This window comes from Raphanus sativus, chromosome 4 (assembly GCF_000801105.2).
Source record: "Raphanus sativus cultivar WK10039 chromosome 4, ASM80110v3, whole genome shotgun sequence".
Taxonomy (NCBI): domain Eukaryota; kingdom Viridiplantae; phylum Streptophyta; class Magnoliopsida; order Brassicales; family Brassicaceae; genus Raphanus; species Raphanus sativus.
The window spans coordinates 5,492,950-5,511,102 of NC_079514.1; the positions used below are offsets into that span (position 1 = coordinate 5,492,950).

Genomic DNA, 18,153 nt, shown 5'->3' on the forward strand with positions numbered 1-18,153 from the left:
ATAGAATATAGCCTAAACTTTTTACTTATAATTGTTTGAAAGTCTTGATTATGGTCGTCGCAAACCAAGAGAGGGCTCTTTTATAAATGGGACCTTCATAGTCTGAACCCCAAATCAGGGAAACCAAACCATGTCTTCTCGTGCCTCGTTCATCTTCATGTTTCTTTTCTCCTTCCTCACTAGCTTCAGAGCTTCGGCTCAAGATCACGGTTACATATACCATTTCTGTGGCAATACGACAAGCTATTCAGCTAACAGCACTTACTTCACTAATCTCAAAATACTTCTGTCCTCTCTCTCATCTGGCAACGCCTCATACTCCACCGGCTTCCAAAACGCTACGGTGGGACAAGCACCGAACAGAGTCACTGGACTTTTCCTCTGCCGAGGTGACGTCTCGCAAGAAGCTTGTAGTGACTGCGTCTCCTTTTCCGTCAAAGATATCTTAACCAAGTGTCCCAATCAGAGTGATGCCACTATCTATTACAATCGTTGTATGCTCAGATACTCGGACCGTTATATTTTCTCAAACCTCACACTCAGTGGAGAGTTTTTATGGTATAACGGTTACAGTATTGGGTACAACTATGAAGACCAGTTCGAAAAATTGGTGTTGACCACGATGATCGAAGCCGCCCTCGAAGCAGCGAACAGTTCTAGATATTTCTGTGAGAGAAATGCCAAGTGGAAAGAATACGAGAATTTGTACGTCCTAGTTCAGTGCACTCCTGATCTGACAAGACAAGACTGTTTGTTCTGTCTGCAAAAGTCCATCAACCTATTGCCTTTTAAAAGTAAAGGAGCAAGACTTCTATTCCCTAGCTGTAATTCTAGGTACGAACTTTTCGAGTTCTACAACGAAACAGACGTTAAGACACCGCCCCTAGCGGCTTCTACTCCTCCGGTGTCATCTGCTCCAAGACCTAGTTAAGTCTTTCTTCTTAATTACTCTGTTTCTTTTGCCCTGATTTCTTGAAATTAGCAATACATTTAGGATTTTTCATATTTATTGTCTCCTTGTGATTGATTTTATATTAAACAGATGGTCTTCTAAACGCAGGCAAAGGTGGGAATTCAAGTGTGGTAGTCATAGCCATCCTTGTGGCTATTATAATCGCTTTTGTGGTTTCTATAGCTGGTTATTGTTTCCTTGCAAAGAGGAAAAAGAAGAATTCTGATAATAAACCAGATTTCTATGGTAAAGATTTAAATGATTTAAGAGCATAGTTAGTGGATTTTTTTTTTCAAAGAGAATCTTTCACCACATTTATTAATATTACAGTGAGAAAAACTTGAGAGATTTTAGCAGGAAAAATAAAAAACTTGAGAGACTCATATCAAAACCCTTCAAAGCTTGAGAGATTTATGTCAATTCTCCACTATAATATTAATATATACGTTAAAAGACTTCTTGAAACTTTTTTTTGATGCGGATGACTTAACTATCTTTATTGGATTCTATTACTATCACTGGCCAATCTCTTTTTCTAATTACTATTGTGCAACAGGAGATGATATAACAACAATAGAGTCGCTGCAACTTGATTATAGAACAATTCAAGCTGCAACAAATGATTATTCAGAGAATAATAAGATTGGTCAAGGTGGATTTGGCGAGGTTTACAAGGTACTATCACTAGTATACATCCTTAATTGCGGCTGAGGCTGTGTATTTTTCTGTGAAATTCTGTGCCAAACACATTTAAATAACTGGGATGGTGCCAAATTTGCAGGGTACATTTTCGAATGGGACTGAAGTTGCAGTGAAAAGACTACCAAAATCATCAGGACAAGGTGAAACAGAGTTCAAGAACGAGGTTGTTGTTGTTGCAAAGCTTCAGCATAGAAATTTGGTAAGGCTTATGGGGTTTTCTATAGAACGTGAAGAAAGGATATTGGTCTACGAATATGTGCCCAACAAAAGCCTTGATTACTTCCTCTCTGGTCAGTTACATTTATGATTTGGTACATCAATGCAGGACAGAAACGTCTCTATATTCCCATGGATGATTTGGTATATATGAAAAGCACGTAATGAGAAATGCTTCAACGCAAAGGATGTATCGCCACTTGACACACTCCAGCTAACTAGCAGCGAAGCGGAAGCGTGGTGTATAGCACAAATCGTCGAGACCAATGCAGAAGAAAGCACGCTAGCGGTAGACACAAGAAGAGCCCTTGAGCATCGCGATACGGACTGCAAATGGATATGCCAGGTAGACACCTCATGGAAGGACAAAAACGAAAAAACAGGGCTCGGCTTTATCCTCTTCGAAGACCGACGAATGAGGCTAATTGGCATTAAGAAATATGACAAGGTAGCCTCGCCACTCTATGCCGAAGCCGAAGCTTTAAGCTGGGCTCTGAAGGAGACAAGGAAGATAGGTGTTTGCGAGTGATTGTTGAATCAGACTGCCAGCAATTTGTTCGACTCATCAACAAGCCGCAGGAGTGGCCTGCTCTTGGACCTGAGCTTGATAGAGATCGATTTCTTATGCTCAGAGTTCTCTTCTATCTCTTTTAATTTTATTAGTCGTTTATTTAATGGCCGTGCGGACTGTCTCTCTAAGGCAGGACGATCACGTGCTTCAAACTTTTGTTTCTTGGGAGATAAGGCTCTTCCATGGCTGGCTCACGAAGCTAGCTTATGCGAACCTTTAGTTGCTTAATAAAACTTTTCTTTGGATGCCAAAAAAAAATTACAAACCATTCCATATTTCTCTCAATACTTCCAGATCTGAAAGTTGGAAATGCAAATGAATATGTGTTCAACGACTTTAGCCATACGTTGATTGGTATCTCATATTTTCTCTTGAACAAACGGTTAACTGTTTATTGAAATGTTATCTGTCAATGTAAAACTTGATAAAAAAGTGGTGTAAATACTATGTTTATGAGGTTCGAAAGCATGAGTTAAACCTTGTAAGTTGTAACATCGTCAGGTGCTTACCATAATCCTGAGTGACAATTGTGTTGGATTTATTAAACAATAGAAGACGAAGAAAAAAACATTGGAAACTGTTGACATACAAAACTTCTCAAAGTCAGGTTCTTGATATTTAAGATTTCAGAGGCTTATTATCATACCGACGATACCGTAAGAGTCCGCGAATCAATTACCAAAGGGGATGAACAAAGAGACCTACAAAAAGTGAATCATGCCTTATATTGTCACATATGATGAAGATTAGCTTACCGCTATTTTCTACTCCTGTAATCTGAGAATCCATCATGATGGCCATGCTGCTTTATAGCAGCGAGTGCGTGCCATTTAAAGCTGGAGATGCGTAAGATCCACGTCTATTCAAAAAGTGGAAGAGAAAAGGAAGTAAGAGGAAGGAAGAAAGGGGTTATCTATGTATATTAGGGGTGGGCAAAATAACCGAACCGAACCGAGTCGATTCGAACCAACCGAACCGAAACCGATTCGAACCAAACCAAAGTCACTATCCATTCTTTCGGTTGAAGATTTTCCCAACCCGAACGGTTCGGTTCGGTTCGGTTTAAAACCGAACCGAACCGATAAACCGAAATATTTTTATAATTGTTAAAATTAAAAATATAAGTAATATACTAATATCAAGTTATTAAAATCCTAAGATTAGGCCCACGTAATTTCCTTCTTTTTCTAATAGCTTATATTTTTATAAGGAAAACCCTAAAGTTAAACTAAAACCTAAACCAAAGTTTTTCTGCGTCTCCTACTCTCCTGCTAAAACCTCTACAGCGTCTCTTTGCTGCTTCTCCTACTCTCTTGCATATTTTTCTTTTAGGTGGTGTCAATTCTAAAAACTTCAGGTGAAATTTATAGTTATACAGATGAAAAGTGAAAACATCAAACTATTCTTTTAGCTTACTAACAATTTCATATGTTTGTAGATGGATAAAGGAAAAGCTACCAACAAGAAACGAAAAGAGTCTGATTCTCCGACGCAGTCTCCAAAGTCTAAAAGAAGACTGCCTACAAGATCGCCTGCATGGAATGTTTTTACTAGGCTTGAAGATGATGACTCGAGGTGTTCCTGCAACTACTGTGGTAAAACATATTCATGCAATCCTGCTACCAGTGGAACTACTAACTTGAATGCACACATGAAAAAGTGCAAGGCTTATTTGGATCATGTTGAATCTGGTTCTCAGAAAGTCATCCCTACTGTTGGAGGTACTAGTGATAATAGTGGTAAAGTTGTTGGAGTGACAAAGCCTTTTGATCAAGTCGCATGCAAGAAAGCAACGGTGAAAATGATTGTCATGGATGAGTTGCCATTTTCTTTTGTAGAGAATGATGGGTTTAAACATTTTTGTGAGGTAGCTGTGCCTTGGTTTAATATACCATCACGGAGAACAATTACGAGAGACACTGTTGCACTGTATAAGGCTGAGAAAACAGCACTGAAGACTATCTTATGTCAAAATAGGCAAGCACTCTCTTTTACCACTGACATATGGACTGCTATTACCACTTTGAGTTATATGGTCATCACTGCACACTTTATTGATACGGATTGGTGTTTACATAGAAGGATTATTAGTTTTAGTCCTATTCCAGATCATAAAGGAGAGACCATTGCTAATCAGTTTTTGAGATCTTTGGATGATTGGGGTATTGAGAAAGTTTTTTCTGTTACTTTGGATAATGCAAGCAGCAATGACAAAGCTATCAATGTTTTGAAAAATCGGTTGAGTAACAGGAACAATGGTTCTTTGCTAATGAATGGTGAGTTTATGCACATACGTTGCTGTGCACACATACTTAACTTGATTGCTAATGAAGGTCTGGATGATATAAGCAAGAGCATAATAAGTGTTCGTAATGCTGTGAAATATGTGCGGTCTTCTAATACGAGACTAGAATCATTTAAGCGTTGGGTGGAAGCTGAGAAGATAACAAGAGGAAGTGTGGTGCTGGATTGTGTTACTAGGTGGAATTCTACCTATTTGATGCTGAAAAGTGCACTTAATTATCAAGCTGCGTTTGATAAGATGGCAGAGATGGACAAACCGTATGATGCATGGTTCAAAGAACTTGATTCTCATGGAAAGGAGAGGAAAGGACCTCCTGTGGCAATTGACTGGGACAAAGCTCGTCATATGGTGAAGTTTTTGAAGTCCTTTTATGATTCGACTTTAGCATTCTCATCTTCTATAAAGGTAACATCAAATGGTTGTTACAATGAGATATGCAAAATTCAATCAAGTGTGAACAAAATGGCTTTCAGCCAAGATTCTGATCTAAGAGAAATGGCTTCTGCAATGGCTGCCAAGTTTGATAAATATTGGGAAGGCATGGAGAAAATCAATAAGATTTTGATAGTGGCTGGTGTACTTGATCCACGTCGCAAAATGGTAGTTACAAAGTATAGCTTTGAACTTATATATGGAAGTGGTAATTCAAAGTGCACACAAATGTCTGATATGGTGATGGATATTTTGCGGAGACTATTTATAGTATATCAGGATCGGTACACCAACTTGAATCTACAATCTCCTTCTGTTGGTGGAGATGAGAATGTGATCCCAGCGACTCAAAACTCTCAGGATATGGATGTTGAGAGTATTGATGATCCTTTCCTCAGATTTATGGTTGCTAAAAAGACTACTTCTGAAGTTTTGAATGAGTTAGATAGATATCTAAAGGAAGATTTGTTTGTAGCTACTGGAAATGAGCTCGGACTTCCTTTTGATATACTAAGCTGGTGGAAGACAAATAGTTCAAAGTATCCAGTCATGTCTTTAATGGCAAGAGAAGTTCTTGCGGTACCCGTATCATCTGTGGCATCTGAGTCAGCTTTTAGCACTGGAAGTCGTGTTCTAGACCAATATAGAAGTTGTTTGACTCCTGATATGGTTGAAACATTGGTACTGACTCAAGATTGGTTACGTGCTTCTCTACGTTCCGAAGCAATGAGGTCTCTTGACCATCTAGAGGAGGAGAACAAGTTTATGGATTCACTTGAAGAAGGTGTTTTACTTTTCTTTTTTCTAAGATCATATTTAACAGTATTTTATATGTTTAATCTCTCAACTAATTTCTGATGTTTCTTTTTTTTCTGTAGAGTTTAATCCCCATGGGAATGAAGTGCACACGTCTAGTTAGACGAACTATAACATTTTATATAGAGGTAATAATCTTTCTTAAATATAATAACATTTATATGGTTTCATGCTTTTGTGTAGCTATTATTGTAATTCTCTCAAAGATGTGTTCTGTTTTCAATTTTAGTTAGTGAAAAGAACAATAATGGAATCATAGGTATAGAGTTATAGTAAAAATATAAGTAAATAATCGTATAATTTATGTATAACATACTATTTATTGATTTGTTGCAGGTTTTTGATGAAGGAAGATGATTCATTGCAGGCTTTTTTTATTTTTAATGGTATAAGAGACAATGATGTTGATTTTTTTCTCTTATCTAGATAATTTTGGTTTTATTGAGTTCTTATAAAGTTATAAACTATATTTGTGACTTTAATTTTTTATTATGACCAACGCTATTATTTCATGACAACCATGCCTTTTTCAAAAAAAACCATACATTTATGAATTACAACATGATTTTACAAATAAATTTATAAAAATTTGACTAAACCGAACCGAAATGCAAACCGAACCGAATAAACCGAACCGAAACCGATCCAAACCGAACTAACTATGGTTTATTTCGACTGGAAAAATTCTAGAACCGAATTAACCAAACCGAACCGAACCCGAACCGAACCGACAAAATAACCGAAGTGCCCACCCCTAATGTATATGACCTACTTTAAGGAGTTACCTACAAAGAACTCAGAAGAAGATGAACAATTCAATTGACCAAAGTGGAAAGACAGAGGATTCTTGTAGTAGGGACAAAGATGAAAACGAGTTTTTTTTTTCTTTTGCTTACACCGTCACCGCGTGGGAATTTTTATAATTATCATCAGTCAATACCAAAGAAAATTATGTTTGAAATAATGCCAACTACGAAGAGTCTCTTCCTTTGCAAACCAATCTTGACGCATTTCTACTAATGAACCGATCAAAGGCCATCCACAAATATTTTCGCATTTAATATTTTTTATTTATACCATATTTTAATAGTTTTGTTGTAGATGAGCACAAGTTGGACACGAGTTTTGAATACAAAAACCTTGACTTTTTCGTCTGGCACACGTCACAGAACCATCCTCTGTTTTCATTGTAAATCTACACAAACACAGAGAATCAAAATTCAAATTTTATTTCATCAGTATATCGGAATTTCTCAAAAGCAAGTTATGTCTTCTTGGGCCTCTTTGATCTTTCTCTTCCTTTTCTCCTTTCTCGCTAGCTTCAGAGCTTATGCTCAAGATCCCACTTACGTATACCACGTCTGTCCAAACACGACAACTTACACACGAAACAGCACTTACTCCACCAATCTCAGAACCCTCTTGTCCTCTCTCTCTTCCAACAACGCCTCTTACTCAACCGGATTCCAAACCGCCACCTCGGGACAAGGCACCGACAGTGTCACCGGACTTTTCCTTTGCAGGTTAGACTATTCGCCGGAAGTTTGTCGTAGATGCGTCGCCTTTGTCGTCAACGACACCTCAACTCGGTGTCCGAACGAGAGAGAGGTCGTGCTCTACTACGATGAGTGTATGGTAAGATACTCTAACCGGAACATCCTCTCGACGTTAAGCACCAACGGAGGAGTTGTCACGTGGAACGGCCAAAATATTACATCCAGCCAAAAAGACCAGTTCAGAGATTTGGTCTTGTCAACGATGAACCAAGCCGCCAGTGAAGCTGCGGACAGTCCCAGAAAATTCGATGCTAGAAAAGCTAACTGGACTGCATCACAGAATTTATATGGGCTGGTTCAGTGCACTCCTGATCTGACAAGACAAGACTGTTTGAGTTGCCTGCAACAGGGCATCAATCAGTTACCTACTGATAAAATTGGAGGAAGATTTATTGTACATAGCTGTAGTTCAAGATACGAGCTTTACGCATTTTACAACGAATCCGCCATTACAACACCTCCGCCGGCACCACTACCGCCGGTTTCAGTTCCTCCGCCGCCGCCGGGTTAGAACTCTTGTCTTTACCGCTCCCACTGTCTGATATCAATGCTAATGATGTCTGAATAACAGGGAAAGGTGGGAGTTCAAGTGTACTAGTGGTAGCCATTGTGGTTCCTATTATAGTGGTTGCTCTGCTTTTCATAGCTTGTTATTGTTTCCTTGCAAAGAGGGCAAAGAAGACTTTTGACACAGCATCTGCATTTGATGGTAAAGATGTCAATTGAATTATAATCTGATTTATGTCAATGTTCAGATTCTCTTTCCTGCTTCTAAGAATTTCTTTTATGCACCAGGAGATGATATAACAACCGCAGAATCACTGCAGCTTGATTACAGATCAATCCAAACTGCTACTAATGATTTTGCAGAAAGTAATAAGATAGGCCAAGGTGGATTTGGAGAGGTGTACAAGGTAATTATAGTTCCTTAACTGCCTTGGGATATGTTTTTCTTTTCCTTACCATTTGAGGCCAACATAATGGTGGTGATAACGCTAGGGTACATTATCGGATGGAACTGAAGTTGCAGTGAAGAGACTGTCATTATCGGATGGAACTGAAGTTGCAGTTGCAGAGTTTAAAAACGAGGTTATTCTTGTTGCAAAGCTACTACATAGAAATCTGGTTAGACTTGTCGGGTTTTGTCTAGAAGGAAAAGAGAGGGTACTAGTATATGAGTATGTGCCTAATGAAAGCCTTGATTACTTCATCTTTGGTTAGTTTCCCTTCTCAACGATTCTTTTGTCAATTCTTGGAAATATTTAAAGCTGATTCTACTCTATGGTGTGTGCAGACCCTGCAAAGAAAAGTCAGCTGGATTGGTCTCGGCGATACAAGATTATTGGTGGAATTGCTCGAGGGATTCTTTATCTTCATCAAGATTCACGGCTCACGATTATACACCGTGACCTTAAAGCAAGTAACGTTCTTCTGGATGCGAACATGAATCCTAAAATTGCCGATTTTGGAATGGCTAGGATCTTTGGAATGAACCAAACAGAGGAGAATACAAGCAGGATAGTGGGGACCTAGTAAGTTTTGTCTTTTAAACTACTCATACATTTAATGAATTTTTGTGGCCAACATACTAAAGTATTGTTGTCGGGTTTCAGTGGTTACATGTCTCCTGAGTATGCAATGCATGGTCAGTACTCAATGAAATCAGATGTCTATAGCTTCGGAGTCTTAGTCCTTGAGATTATAAGCGGCAAGAAGAATAGCAGCTTCTACCAAACAGACGGTGCACATGACTTGGTTTCATATGTAAGTGTTTAGCCAATCAAGTTCCATATTTACCTGACCATGGTTGCAATTTCTGATTGCTTAAAATAATATTCTAGGCATGGAGGCTCTGGAGTAATGGGACACCGCTAGACCTCATGGATCCAATGATTTTAGATAATTTCCAAAGGAATGAAGTTGTTCGATGTGTCCATATAGGTCTTTTGTGTGTTCAAGAAGATCCTGTAGAGCGTCCACCCTTGTCAACCATTGTTCTGATGCTCACTAGTAATACTGTGACATTACCCGTCCCTAGGCAACCAGGTCTTTTCTTTCAGAGTAGACTTGGAAAAGACCCTCTTGTAACCGCTGGAACTCACAAAAAAAGAATTTGTAAATAGGCAAAATCATGTTTAACAAACTTCATCTTAATTACGAGAAGATGAGTGGAAGACTTACTAGGTGCCAGCTATCCTGCTTGTATTATCTTGGGTTTGATCTATCCCAAAGATCCTCGCCATTCCAAAATCAGCAACTTTTGGATTCATATCCACATCTAGGAGAATGTTAGTTGCTTTGAGGTCACGGTGTATAATTGTGAGCCATGAATCTTGATGGAGATACAAAATTCCCCGTGCAATCCCTCCAATGATCTTATATCGTCGAGTCCAGTCCAGCTGAGGTTGCTTTGCAGGGTCTGTGTGTGCATATCCATGGAATTATAGTAAACTCTAAAGACTTGTAATCCCAAGTTTCAAGAATAAGGCTAAATAATTATTGAAACAAAGCAATAATCAACTGACCAAAGAGGAAGTAATCAAGGCTTTTGTTGGGCACATACTCTAGACCAGTATCCTCTCTTTTTGTTCTAGAGAAAATCCTAGGAGCCTAACCAAATTTCTATGCTGGAGCTTTGCAACAACAACAATCTCGTTCTTGAACTCTGTGTCACCTTGTCTTGATGATTTTGACAGTCTCTTTACCGCAACTTCAACCCCATTCGCGAAAGTTCCCTGTCCGTTTCCATCAGCACCATCTCGTTATCAAAATGTGTTCACACAATTTTTTTAAGAAAATTTGCAGAAACTCATGCCAAGTTAAGGAATAGTAGTACCTTGTAAACCTCACCAAATCCACCTTCACCAATTTTATTATTTTCGGAATAGTTATTTGTTGCAGCTTGAATAATTCTATAATCAAGTTGCAGTGACTCAATGGTTGTAATATCGTCCCCTGTTGCACAATAATTCATAGCAATCAGATGAGACAAAAAAAAAAACTGATCGGTGAAATAATCTAAACCTAGTTAAGGTTGTTATTCCACTGCAATCTTTACCATAAAAAGCTGGTGCATTGTCTGAAATCTTCTTTGTCCTCTTTGCAAGGAAACAATAACCAGCTATTAAAATCAGAACCGCCACTACAACACCCACAACGATGGCTACTATTAACACTTTTGAATTATCATGTTTACCTGCATATAAAAAAATAAACATTTTCTTGAGATCGGATAGTATTGAATATTTAGAGAAACCAGAGTAAAAAACAGAGGAAGATAAAAGAGTTCACCAGTTCGTGTAAGAGATGAGACAGGAGAAATAGACGCCGGAGGAGGTGGTAGCGGTGATGGCGATGGTGGCGGCGGTGCATGTTGTTCTTCAGGTGTTCTAGTGTCGTTTTCGTTGAAGAACGAGTAAAGCTCGTACCTTGAGTTACAACTAGGCCAGAAAAGTCTACCCCCAATTCTATTAAGAGGCATCCCATCGATGGATCGATGCAGGCAACGCAAACATTCATATCGTGTCAGATCAGGAGTGCACTGAACCAGACCGTATAAACTCTGGAGTGCGGTCCAATTGGCTTTGATCGTATAGAACTTCTTAGAACTATTAGCTGCTTTGTCGGCAGCTTGGTTCATCGTGGTCGACACCAAATCTTCGAACCTGTCTTCTTGATTAGATGAAATAATATTACCGTTCAGCAAGATAAACCCTCCTTCGTACACAAGGGTCGATAGAATATTTTGGTGAGAGTATCTGAGCATGCACTCCTCGTAGTAAAGCACGACCTCACTCTCATTGGGACACCGAGCTAAGGTATCGTTGACTGAGAAGGCGACGCAGCGATGGCAAACTTCAGGCGAGACGTCTCCTCGGCAGAGGAAAAGTCCTGTGACCCTGTCGGGATCGCGTCCCACCGTGGCGTTCTGGAATCCGGTGGAGTAGGAGGCGTCGGGGGAAGAGAGAGAGGACAAAAGGGTTTTGAGATTGGTGGAATAAGTGCTGTTTCTTGTATAAGTTGTTGCATTTGGGCACGAATGGAATGTGTAACGAGGATTTTGAGCATAAGCTCTGAAGCTAGCGAGTAAGGAGAATAGGGCAAGGAAGATGAAAGTGGTGCAAGAAGACATGGTTCGACTTCTTTCAGTTTGGTCTACATCATGAAGCTCTCATTTATATAACGAATATATATATTTTTCCTCTCTTTTTGAGTCTGTGACTACCGTAGATTGCCGTGAAACAGGGGATGATTTGTGGAGTGACGAGCACCGTAAGTCAATAAAAGTCAAAGTAAACGCTTTTTTCCTTCTTAATGTAACTTTTATTATGCAACAAAAATATGAACGTATAAAGTGGGGTTTTAGACTAAGGGCCTGACTGGTGTAACCGCAGCGGTTGCGGTTGCGGTTGCGGTTGCGGGAGTTTGCGGGTGCGGGTGGTTGCGGTTTTAAGCGTTTTTTAGAGATTTGTACGACTGGTATAGCTGTTAGAAATTGTTGCGTTTGCGGGACTCTTATGACTGGTAAACTACAAAACGCAACATCTGTTAAATAATAATTTAACAATATTTACATTTTATGTAATTATAAAAATATTAAAAATCATAATAATATGATAAATATAAAATTTATATTTATAAAATCCTATTATTCAATTTTAAAAATTTATAGAAAATATTTTAGTTTTGAATTTTATAATATAAATTGAAATATAATATGAATACATTTTACAATTTCTATTATTTCAGTTGAAATTTTTTATTGGATATTTTTAGTATTATTTTTATTTATTCTGTTTTTAAAGAAAAAAATTTTACCCTCCCGCAACCGCCCGCAACCGCAAAGCTAGCTGGAACCAGCTTTTGATTTTAAGAGGTTCGGAGCGGTTTGAAGCGATTTGTAGCGTTTTCAGTGATTGTTTCGAAACGCCAACAACTGCTATAAACCGCAAAAGCTGCGTTTGCGGGTGGTAGCGGGAAAACCAGTCGGCACCTAAGTCAGACAAGAACAAGACAAGAAAAACATGGCCTTTGGAACTTTCTTGTCTTGCTTTCCCTTTCTCATGTACTCTTTTTTTTTTTGAAACACAACTTAATTTCATTAAACCTTAAACTTCTTGATTACAATGGCTAGAGGGAATTATCCATCCTCTTTGATTGAAAGCATAAACTACAACAACGTAAAATAAACAAGATAATTCTTCAATCGAAGATGACAGCGGATTCGAGACAGGGCTTGAATGAGTCGAAGTAGCCTTCACGACAAAGTCGGATAGCATAGAAATAGTCACATATAGTGACGTTGAAAACCAGCCCTCGTGGATGAGGAAGCTGAAATCAAAACTCGACACCGAGTTAAGATAATCGTCTCCTTTTATAGAAAAGAGGAATGGAGATAAAGACCAACCGGGTGAACCCACCGGTAAACTATTCTTCTTAAAAGAAAGATATGGCATTATGCCATGTACTCTTTTTTACTAAGTGTATATAAGTCTCTTCTTATTTTTTTATGTTGAATTGTTGAATAACACATTACCTGGAGAAGAAAAAAAACATTACCTGAGACATTGTTTAACAGCTTCAACGATGATCCAGATCTCTAATTGTTTACATCATTTATAGTATGGGATATGGACCGTATCCTAGACAGCCTTGAATCTTGGTTGCGTCTAGTTTGTGGTGAGAAGAATCCGAGAGGTTGAGAAACAGATAAAATGACAGAGATGATAGTGCCCATACATTATTGTCGACAGTTTGGGACAAATGATAAACCAACAAAAAGTATGAAAACAATGTAGAAGCATCACAAAAGTTATACACATAGAAATACTTCCATATTTAACGAGGCTCCAAAGGAACTTCTTTTTAAAAGTTCACACAATACATATTGTGCAGAAACAGAGGACTGATACAGAACTCTTCTTTCCCATCTTCTGTCTTGTGTGTGCGTGTGTGAGTGTTTAGTTATTGTGGCTCTTGCTAATTTAGCAACGTGAATTTCGGTGTACATTAACAATAAAAATGACTACTGGGTGCTGGCGGTATGGAAAGACTATAATCTCAATATACGAACCTAAGAGTGAAAAGCAGAGTGTCTGGTCATCATTAGTGAGTTGCCTTTATTATTAACTAAGAACTTTCAAAATTCATATTTAAGAACTCGATTATAAATTTACAATCACACAGAATAAAATGAGAGTGAAGTCTAATCTGAGAAACAAAACACAGGGAGATTCAAGTCCACATCAAGATTGATCTTCAACGAAGATTTAACTCACTAATGGACCAGTAGATTGACCTGACTCCAAATCTACAGCTGATGAGTTTTGATCACGTGTGATTTGGACAAAAAATCCAGGTTGTTGAGGCACAGGTAAGGTGATTGTGTTACTAGTGAGCATCAAGATGATTGTCGACAAAGTTGGACGATCCATAGGGTTCTCTTGAACACATAACAATGCAATATGGATGCATCTGACAACTTCACTGCTGTCACAACTCTCTCTAACAAATGGATCCACAAGTTCTAACGGTGAGCCATTTCTCCAAAGCTTCCATGCCTACACAAGGATAGATCGATTAAATACATTGAAACCTGATCGTAGTTACAAGAAGATTGTTTCTGTTTATGTACTTACATAAGTGACCAAGTTGCTACCATTACTATCTGTTTCGTGGAAGCTGCTATTCTTCTTGCCAATAATAATCTCCAAAACTAAGACCCCAAAGCTATATACATCAGATTTTGTGGAGAACTGGCCATGCAATGCATACTCAGGAGACATATAACCGCTGAAACATAGAGTGAATTTGAGCATATAGATGACAATCAAAGACTTCAATTCATAGGATCTCAAAGGGGAAGAGAAATTACTATGTTCCAACTATTCTGCTTGTATTTTCAAGGGTTTGGTCAGCCATGGTAATCCTGGCCATGCCAAAACCCGTAATTTTCGGGTTTATATCTGCATCTAAAAGAATGTTACTGGTTTTAAGGTCACGGTGTATGATTATAAGCCGTGAATCTTGTTGAAGATATAAAATTCCTCGAGCAATCCCTGTAATGATCTTGTATCTCATTGTCCAATCCAACTGACCTTGCTTTGAAGGGTCTACACATCCATGCATACACATAAAGCACACAGTTTTTAAGAATAGCTATATCATTATGATTTCGATAAAATATAGTAGTAGTATTGACCGCAACCTACCAAAAAGTAGATAATCAAGGCTATTGTTAGGAACAAACTCGTAGACTATAATCTTTTCTTCCGGCTCCAAACAACACCCAAGAAGCCTAACAATATGTCTATGCTGAAGCTTTGTAACAACAAGAACCTCGTTCTTGAACTCTAGTAGTGCACATTGTCCTGATGTTTTGGACAGTCTCTTCACAGCAACTTCAGTTCCGTTTGGAAGTATACCCTAATGAAATTGACATTTTTACAAACCCATATTGATTCAAAGTTTCAAACTTTCAAGTGAAATAACAGAAAAAGAAGTTGAACAAACTTAACTATACCTTGTACACTTCACCGAATCTACCTTGACCTAGCCTGTTACTGCTCGAAAACTTATCTGTTGCAGCTTCAATAGTCTTAAAATCGAATTGTAATGAATGTGTAGTTGAGATATCATCAACAGCTGCACAGAAAAAAGAGAAATAATGTTAATTAGGCTGAAAGAAATTCACTTCTCTTGTTGAGCCAGAAAAAGATCAACAAAGTGAACAAAGGTGCTTGGACTTGGGGCAGATACCACCGATAAACTCACATTGAAAATCAACTTCTTCGTGCGATTTTCTCCTCCGGTAAAAGACAAACGCAAGAGCGAGCAGCACCAAGACGATGACAATGATCGCAGCCACAATTCCAACGATAGCTCCCACTGAAAGGGAATCGCCATCTACGCAGTCAACAGTCACCAAGGTAAGAATATTATTACACCTAAGTGAAATTACATCAAAATTTTACAAATTTCTTCTTCTCTTCGTTTTTTTCTTGACAAATCACTTTTCTCATTTATTTACCGAAATTATAATTAGAATAAAAAATGAAACTTCGCTAAGTTTTAATAGAGAAACCAAAAAAAACAAATAATAAAAATCAATTGTTTAAGAATTTTTTGAAAGTGTCACGTTTAATTTCTCCTTTTTGAGGTTCCATACTTATCTAAACGTCATCCAATTTTGTTCGACTTGATGTCTTTTTATATTCTTATGAAAGTCTTCAATAACTAAATTTTACATTTTAAAACGTTAAAAGGACATAGTACCTTTCTTTTCCGTACCGTCTCCGTCGCCGGTCAAAGGTTGCTGCGGAGCTGCTTTGGTGGATATATTATCAAAAGCCCCTAAGAACGGATAAAGATCCCACCGGAAAAAACAGCTCGGCCGCCTAGCAACGCCGCCTTGATTCCCACGGCAACACTCTTGATACCTCCTAACATTTGCTCGGAGACAAGCTTCACAATTCTCCGGAGACAAATCCGGTGTACACTCCATCAACGCGTAAACTCGCTGAAACGTAGTCAACGATGTGATATCCGCTGCATAGTACTTACCACTAGAAGACGATGAAGCTCCACTGCGTCCCGCTGAAGCCGTATCTATCAGCTTAATCATAAACGCATCCCAAATTCTTTCGAACTCCGACATGTTAATGGTGATGTTCCCAGTGTTGTATCTTAATGAGTTCGGCTCTAGGTTCATTGATCCGAAGAAGGAACTGTTCGCATACCGAACCATGCAGAGAGTTTCGGTGCCTGGCCATGAGAAAGCCTCAGTTTGGTTAGGACAGTTCTGTATCATATCTGTCACTGCTTTAGTTATGCACTCTGAGCAGTGTTTTGATTGAGCTCCAGGGATGCACAAGCCCATCGCGTAGACTCGGTCTGGTTCTTGCCCGATCGAGGAGTTGTAGAAGAAACCGTCTCGAGACGTGACGTTAGAGGCAAGAGACGAGAGAATGAGTCGACGGTTTGAGTCATACGTAGTGTTTGGTCTGAAAGTTCCCGTTGTGTTCAGGCAAATCTGTCCGGACACTGAGATGAAACTAAAAGTCACAAGGACGGATAAGAGAAGTGGAAAGAGACTGATCCGACACATTTTTTCAAGTTTATGTTTAGTCTTTTGGTGTCTTGAATAGGTAAATGTTAAATAGGCGTATACGTTTTTTTTTTCTTTTTTGAAAAAGGGTTGATAGGCATACATTAATAAGTTGGCTTTTTCAAAAGTGGAGGCTCCAAAATATTTAATGAGACCAAGGGACCAACATTTGACTATAGTATTTTGGGAGACGGTTATTTGGGAAATCAAAGTTAGCGTTAGTTTAAATCGAATTATTTACATTAAAAATTGGAAGGTCTTAGAAGATGTTAACGTGTGACGTGTTGTTCACTGGTGATTAGCATATTATAATGGACCGCAACCACATAAACAATTTAGGATGAAAGAGATCGAATACGAAATAGATTTGTTCAAGTGGCATTAATTTTGTTTGTTTTGACTGAGAAAACGACGTAATTTTTTTGTCAAGCGTGACGTAAATCAGCCTGATGAGAATACACTGCATAATTCAGCAATTCTTATTTTGTGAATGAGATCAAGGACCAAGGTTTAGGCCAATATGGCTTATCGTTGCTTGACATCCAAGGAACAAGTTCCAGGTCTAGTAAAAAACCAGCTTGACCTGGAGTGTGGTAAGAGACTCCTCTGCTTTATTCGTATTCTCTAAGGTTATACTTGTAAATTTTCTTCTTTATTATACAATACCTGAAGATAATCTGCAAATATTGTTGAGTGGCCATGAACCTTTTTATGCATGGACATAAAACAAGTGACACGCCTTTGTCAAAGTAACACAATAAAACAGAGCCATACAACCTTTAAGCTCAGGGTCTTTCGGTTGCTTGTTTCCCAAGTTATGTGTTCTTTGTAAAGTTTCTTTTTTTTTGTCAACTATAAAGTTTCTTTATAACTAAACTTACTCTCCAAATTTTAATATCGAGTTTTATGCTAAATCAGTCGAACTTTTACATATGTGGACATAAAACAAGTGACAAGCCTTTGTGGAAACTAGAAACAAGTGAACTAAACAGAACATCTTGACTATTCAACGAGGATTAACATCAGTGATTGTTGCTTCATCCACAGAACAAGTATAAGACTTGCTGCTCGATTGACTGGGGTCCAGGCCTGACATGGTCGTTCCTGGCCTGTTCCCAAAAAAAAATCCAGGTGGCAGAGGTACAGGCAGACTAATAGAGCTGGTTGTGAGCATTTGTTGAATCGTTGACATTTTGGGACGATCTGCAGGATTTCCTTGAACGCATAACAGTCCAATATGAATGTATCTAACAACTTCATCGATGTTACTGTCTTCTTTGATACCAGGATCAACGAGATCAGGCAATGATTTGTTCTCCCAAAGTCTCCAAACCTGTAGAAGTTATGTAAAATATATTCAGAACTTTTATCATTACTTAAAAGAATCAATAATAGTTTGAGACTATATTATGTTCTAGCTGCTCACATATGTGACTAAGTTGTTAACTAAACCATCCATCTGACGGAAGCTGCTATTCTTTTTGCCACTAATGATCT

General features: G+C 38.4%; 4 protein-coding genes and 1 pseudogene across 7 annotated transcripts; 2 read left to right on the top strand and 3 right to left on the bottom strand.

Annotated features, from left to right (window-relative positions):
• Positions 1–64: 64 nt before the first annotated feature.
• LOC130494581 (cysteine-rich receptor-like protein kinase 10) lies at positions 65–3,300 on the top strand. Of its 3 annotated transcripts, none has more exons than XM_057009169.1 (5): positions 65–926; positions 1,043–1,198; positions 1,509–1,627; positions 1,734–1,853; positions 1,980–3,300. In XM_057009169.1, exons 1-5 carry the CDS (start codon positions 131–133, stop codon positions 2,022–2,024), a joined length of 1,236 nt encoding a protein of 411 aa, XP_056865149.1. In that variant the 5' UTR covers positions 65–130; the 3' UTR covers positions 2,025–3,300. The 3 variants fall into 3 exon arrangements, with proteins under 3 accessions (XP_056865149.1, XP_056865148.1, XP_056865150.1); XM_057009168.1 differs by having other exon boundaries at positions 1,985–3,300; XM_057009170.1 differs by having other exon boundaries at positions 1,061–1,198; positions 1,985–3,300.
• Positions 3,301–7,132: 3,832 nt separating this feature from the next.
• On the top strand, positions 7,133–9,704 carry LOC130511713 (cysteine-rich receptor-like protein kinase 10). The gene is made up of 7 exons (XM_057009164.1): positions 7,133–8,056; positions 8,122–8,259; positions 8,346–8,464; positions 8,550–8,766; positions 8,845–9,082; positions 9,164–9,314; positions 9,392–9,704. The coding sequence occupies exons 1-7, from the start codon at positions 7,261–7,263 to the stop codon at positions 9,671–9,673; spliced, it is 1,941 nt and encodes a 646-aa protein (XP_056865144.1). The 5' UTR covers positions 7,133–7,260; the 3' UTR covers positions 9,674–9,704.
• Positions 9,705–9,730: 26 nt separating this feature from the next.
• Positions 9,731–12,187, bottom strand: LOC130511716 (cysteine-rich receptor-like protein kinase 15; annotated as a pseudogene).
• Positions 12,188–13,649: 1,462 nt separating this feature from the next.
• On the bottom strand, positions 13,650–16,758 carry LOC130511714 (cysteine-rich receptor-like protein kinase 11). Of its 2 annotated transcripts, none has more exons than XM_057009166.1 (7): positions 15,840–16,758; positions 15,324–15,455; positions 15,073–15,194; positions 14,762–14,975; positions 14,425–14,662; positions 14,189–14,342; positions 13,650–14,110 (listed from the first exon to the last, which is right to left on the bottom strand). In XM_057009166.1, the coding sequence occupies exons 1-7, from the start codon at positions 16,654–16,656 to the stop codon at positions 13,820–13,822; spliced, it is 1,968 nt and encodes a 655-aa protein (XP_056865146.1). In that variant the 5' UTR covers positions 16,657–16,758; the 3' UTR covers positions 13,650–13,819. The 2 variants fall into 2 exon arrangements, with proteins under 2 accessions (XP_056865146.1, XP_056865145.1); XM_057009165.1 differs by having other exon boundaries at positions 15,825–16,756.
• A 785-nt stretch (positions 16,759–17,543) lies between these two features.
• Positions 17,544–18,147, bottom strand: LOC130511718 (cysteine-rich receptor-like protein kinase 17). The gene is made up of 2 exons (XM_057009172.1): positions 18,083–18,147; positions 17,544–17,989 (listed from the first exon to the last, which is right to left on the bottom strand). The coding sequence occupies exons 1-2, from the start codon at positions 18,113–18,115 to the stop codon at positions 17,663–17,665; spliced, it is 360 nt and encodes a 119-aa protein (XP_056865152.1). The 5' UTR covers positions 18,116–18,147; the 3' UTR covers positions 17,544–17,662.
• Between the last annotated feature and the right edge of the window lie 6 nt (positions 18,148–18,153).

Excerpts from the sequence above, each read along its gene's own strand:
- LOC130494581 (XM_057009168.1), top strand. The coding sequence starts at position 131 with ATGTCTTCTCGTGCCTCGTTCATCTTCATGTTTCTTTTCTCCTTCCTC. Across the intron at positions 927-1,042 it reads GTCATCTGCTCCAAGACCTA|ATGGTCTTCTAAACGCAGGC; the intron begins GTTAAGTCTTTC and ends TATATTAAACAG. Across the intron at positions 1,199-1,508 it reads TAATAAACCAGATTTCTATG|GAGATGATATAACAACAATA; the intron begins GTAAAGATTTAA and ends ATTGTGCAACAG.
- LOC130511713 (XM_057009164.1), top strand. The coding sequence starts at position 7,261 with ATGTCTTCTTGGGCCTCTTTGATCTTTCTCTTCCTTTTCTCCTTTCTC. Across the intron at positions 8,465-8,549 it reads GATTTGGAGAGGTGTACAAG|GGTACATTATCGGATGGAAC; the intron begins GTAATTATAGTT and ends TGATAACGCTAG. Across the intron at positions 9,083-9,163 it reads AGCAGGATAGTGGGGACCTA|TGGTTACATGTCTCCTGAGT; the intron begins GTAAGTTTTGTC and ends GTCGGGTTTCAG.
- LOC130511714 (XM_057009165.1), bottom strand. The coding sequence starts at position 16,656 with ATGTGTCGGATCAGTCTCTTTCCACTTCTCTTATCCGTCCTTGTGACT. Across the intron at positions 15,195-15,323 it reads CGAAGAAGTTGATTTTCAAT|CTGTTGATGATATCTCAACT; the intron begins GTGAGTTTATCG and ends TTTTCTGTGCAG. Across the intron at positions 14,663-14,761 it reads CCTTGATTATCTACTTTTTG|ACCCTTCAAAGCAAGGTCAG; the intron begins GTAGGTTGCGGT and ends ATGGATGTGTAG.
- LOC130511718 (XM_057009172.1), bottom strand. The coding sequence starts at position 18,115 with ATGGATGGTTTAGTTAACAACTTAGTCACATAT. Across the intron at positions 17,990-18,082 it reads TTAACAACTTAGTCACATAT|GTTTGGAGACTTTGGGAGAA; the intron begins GTGAGCAGCTAG and ends TAACTTCTACAG.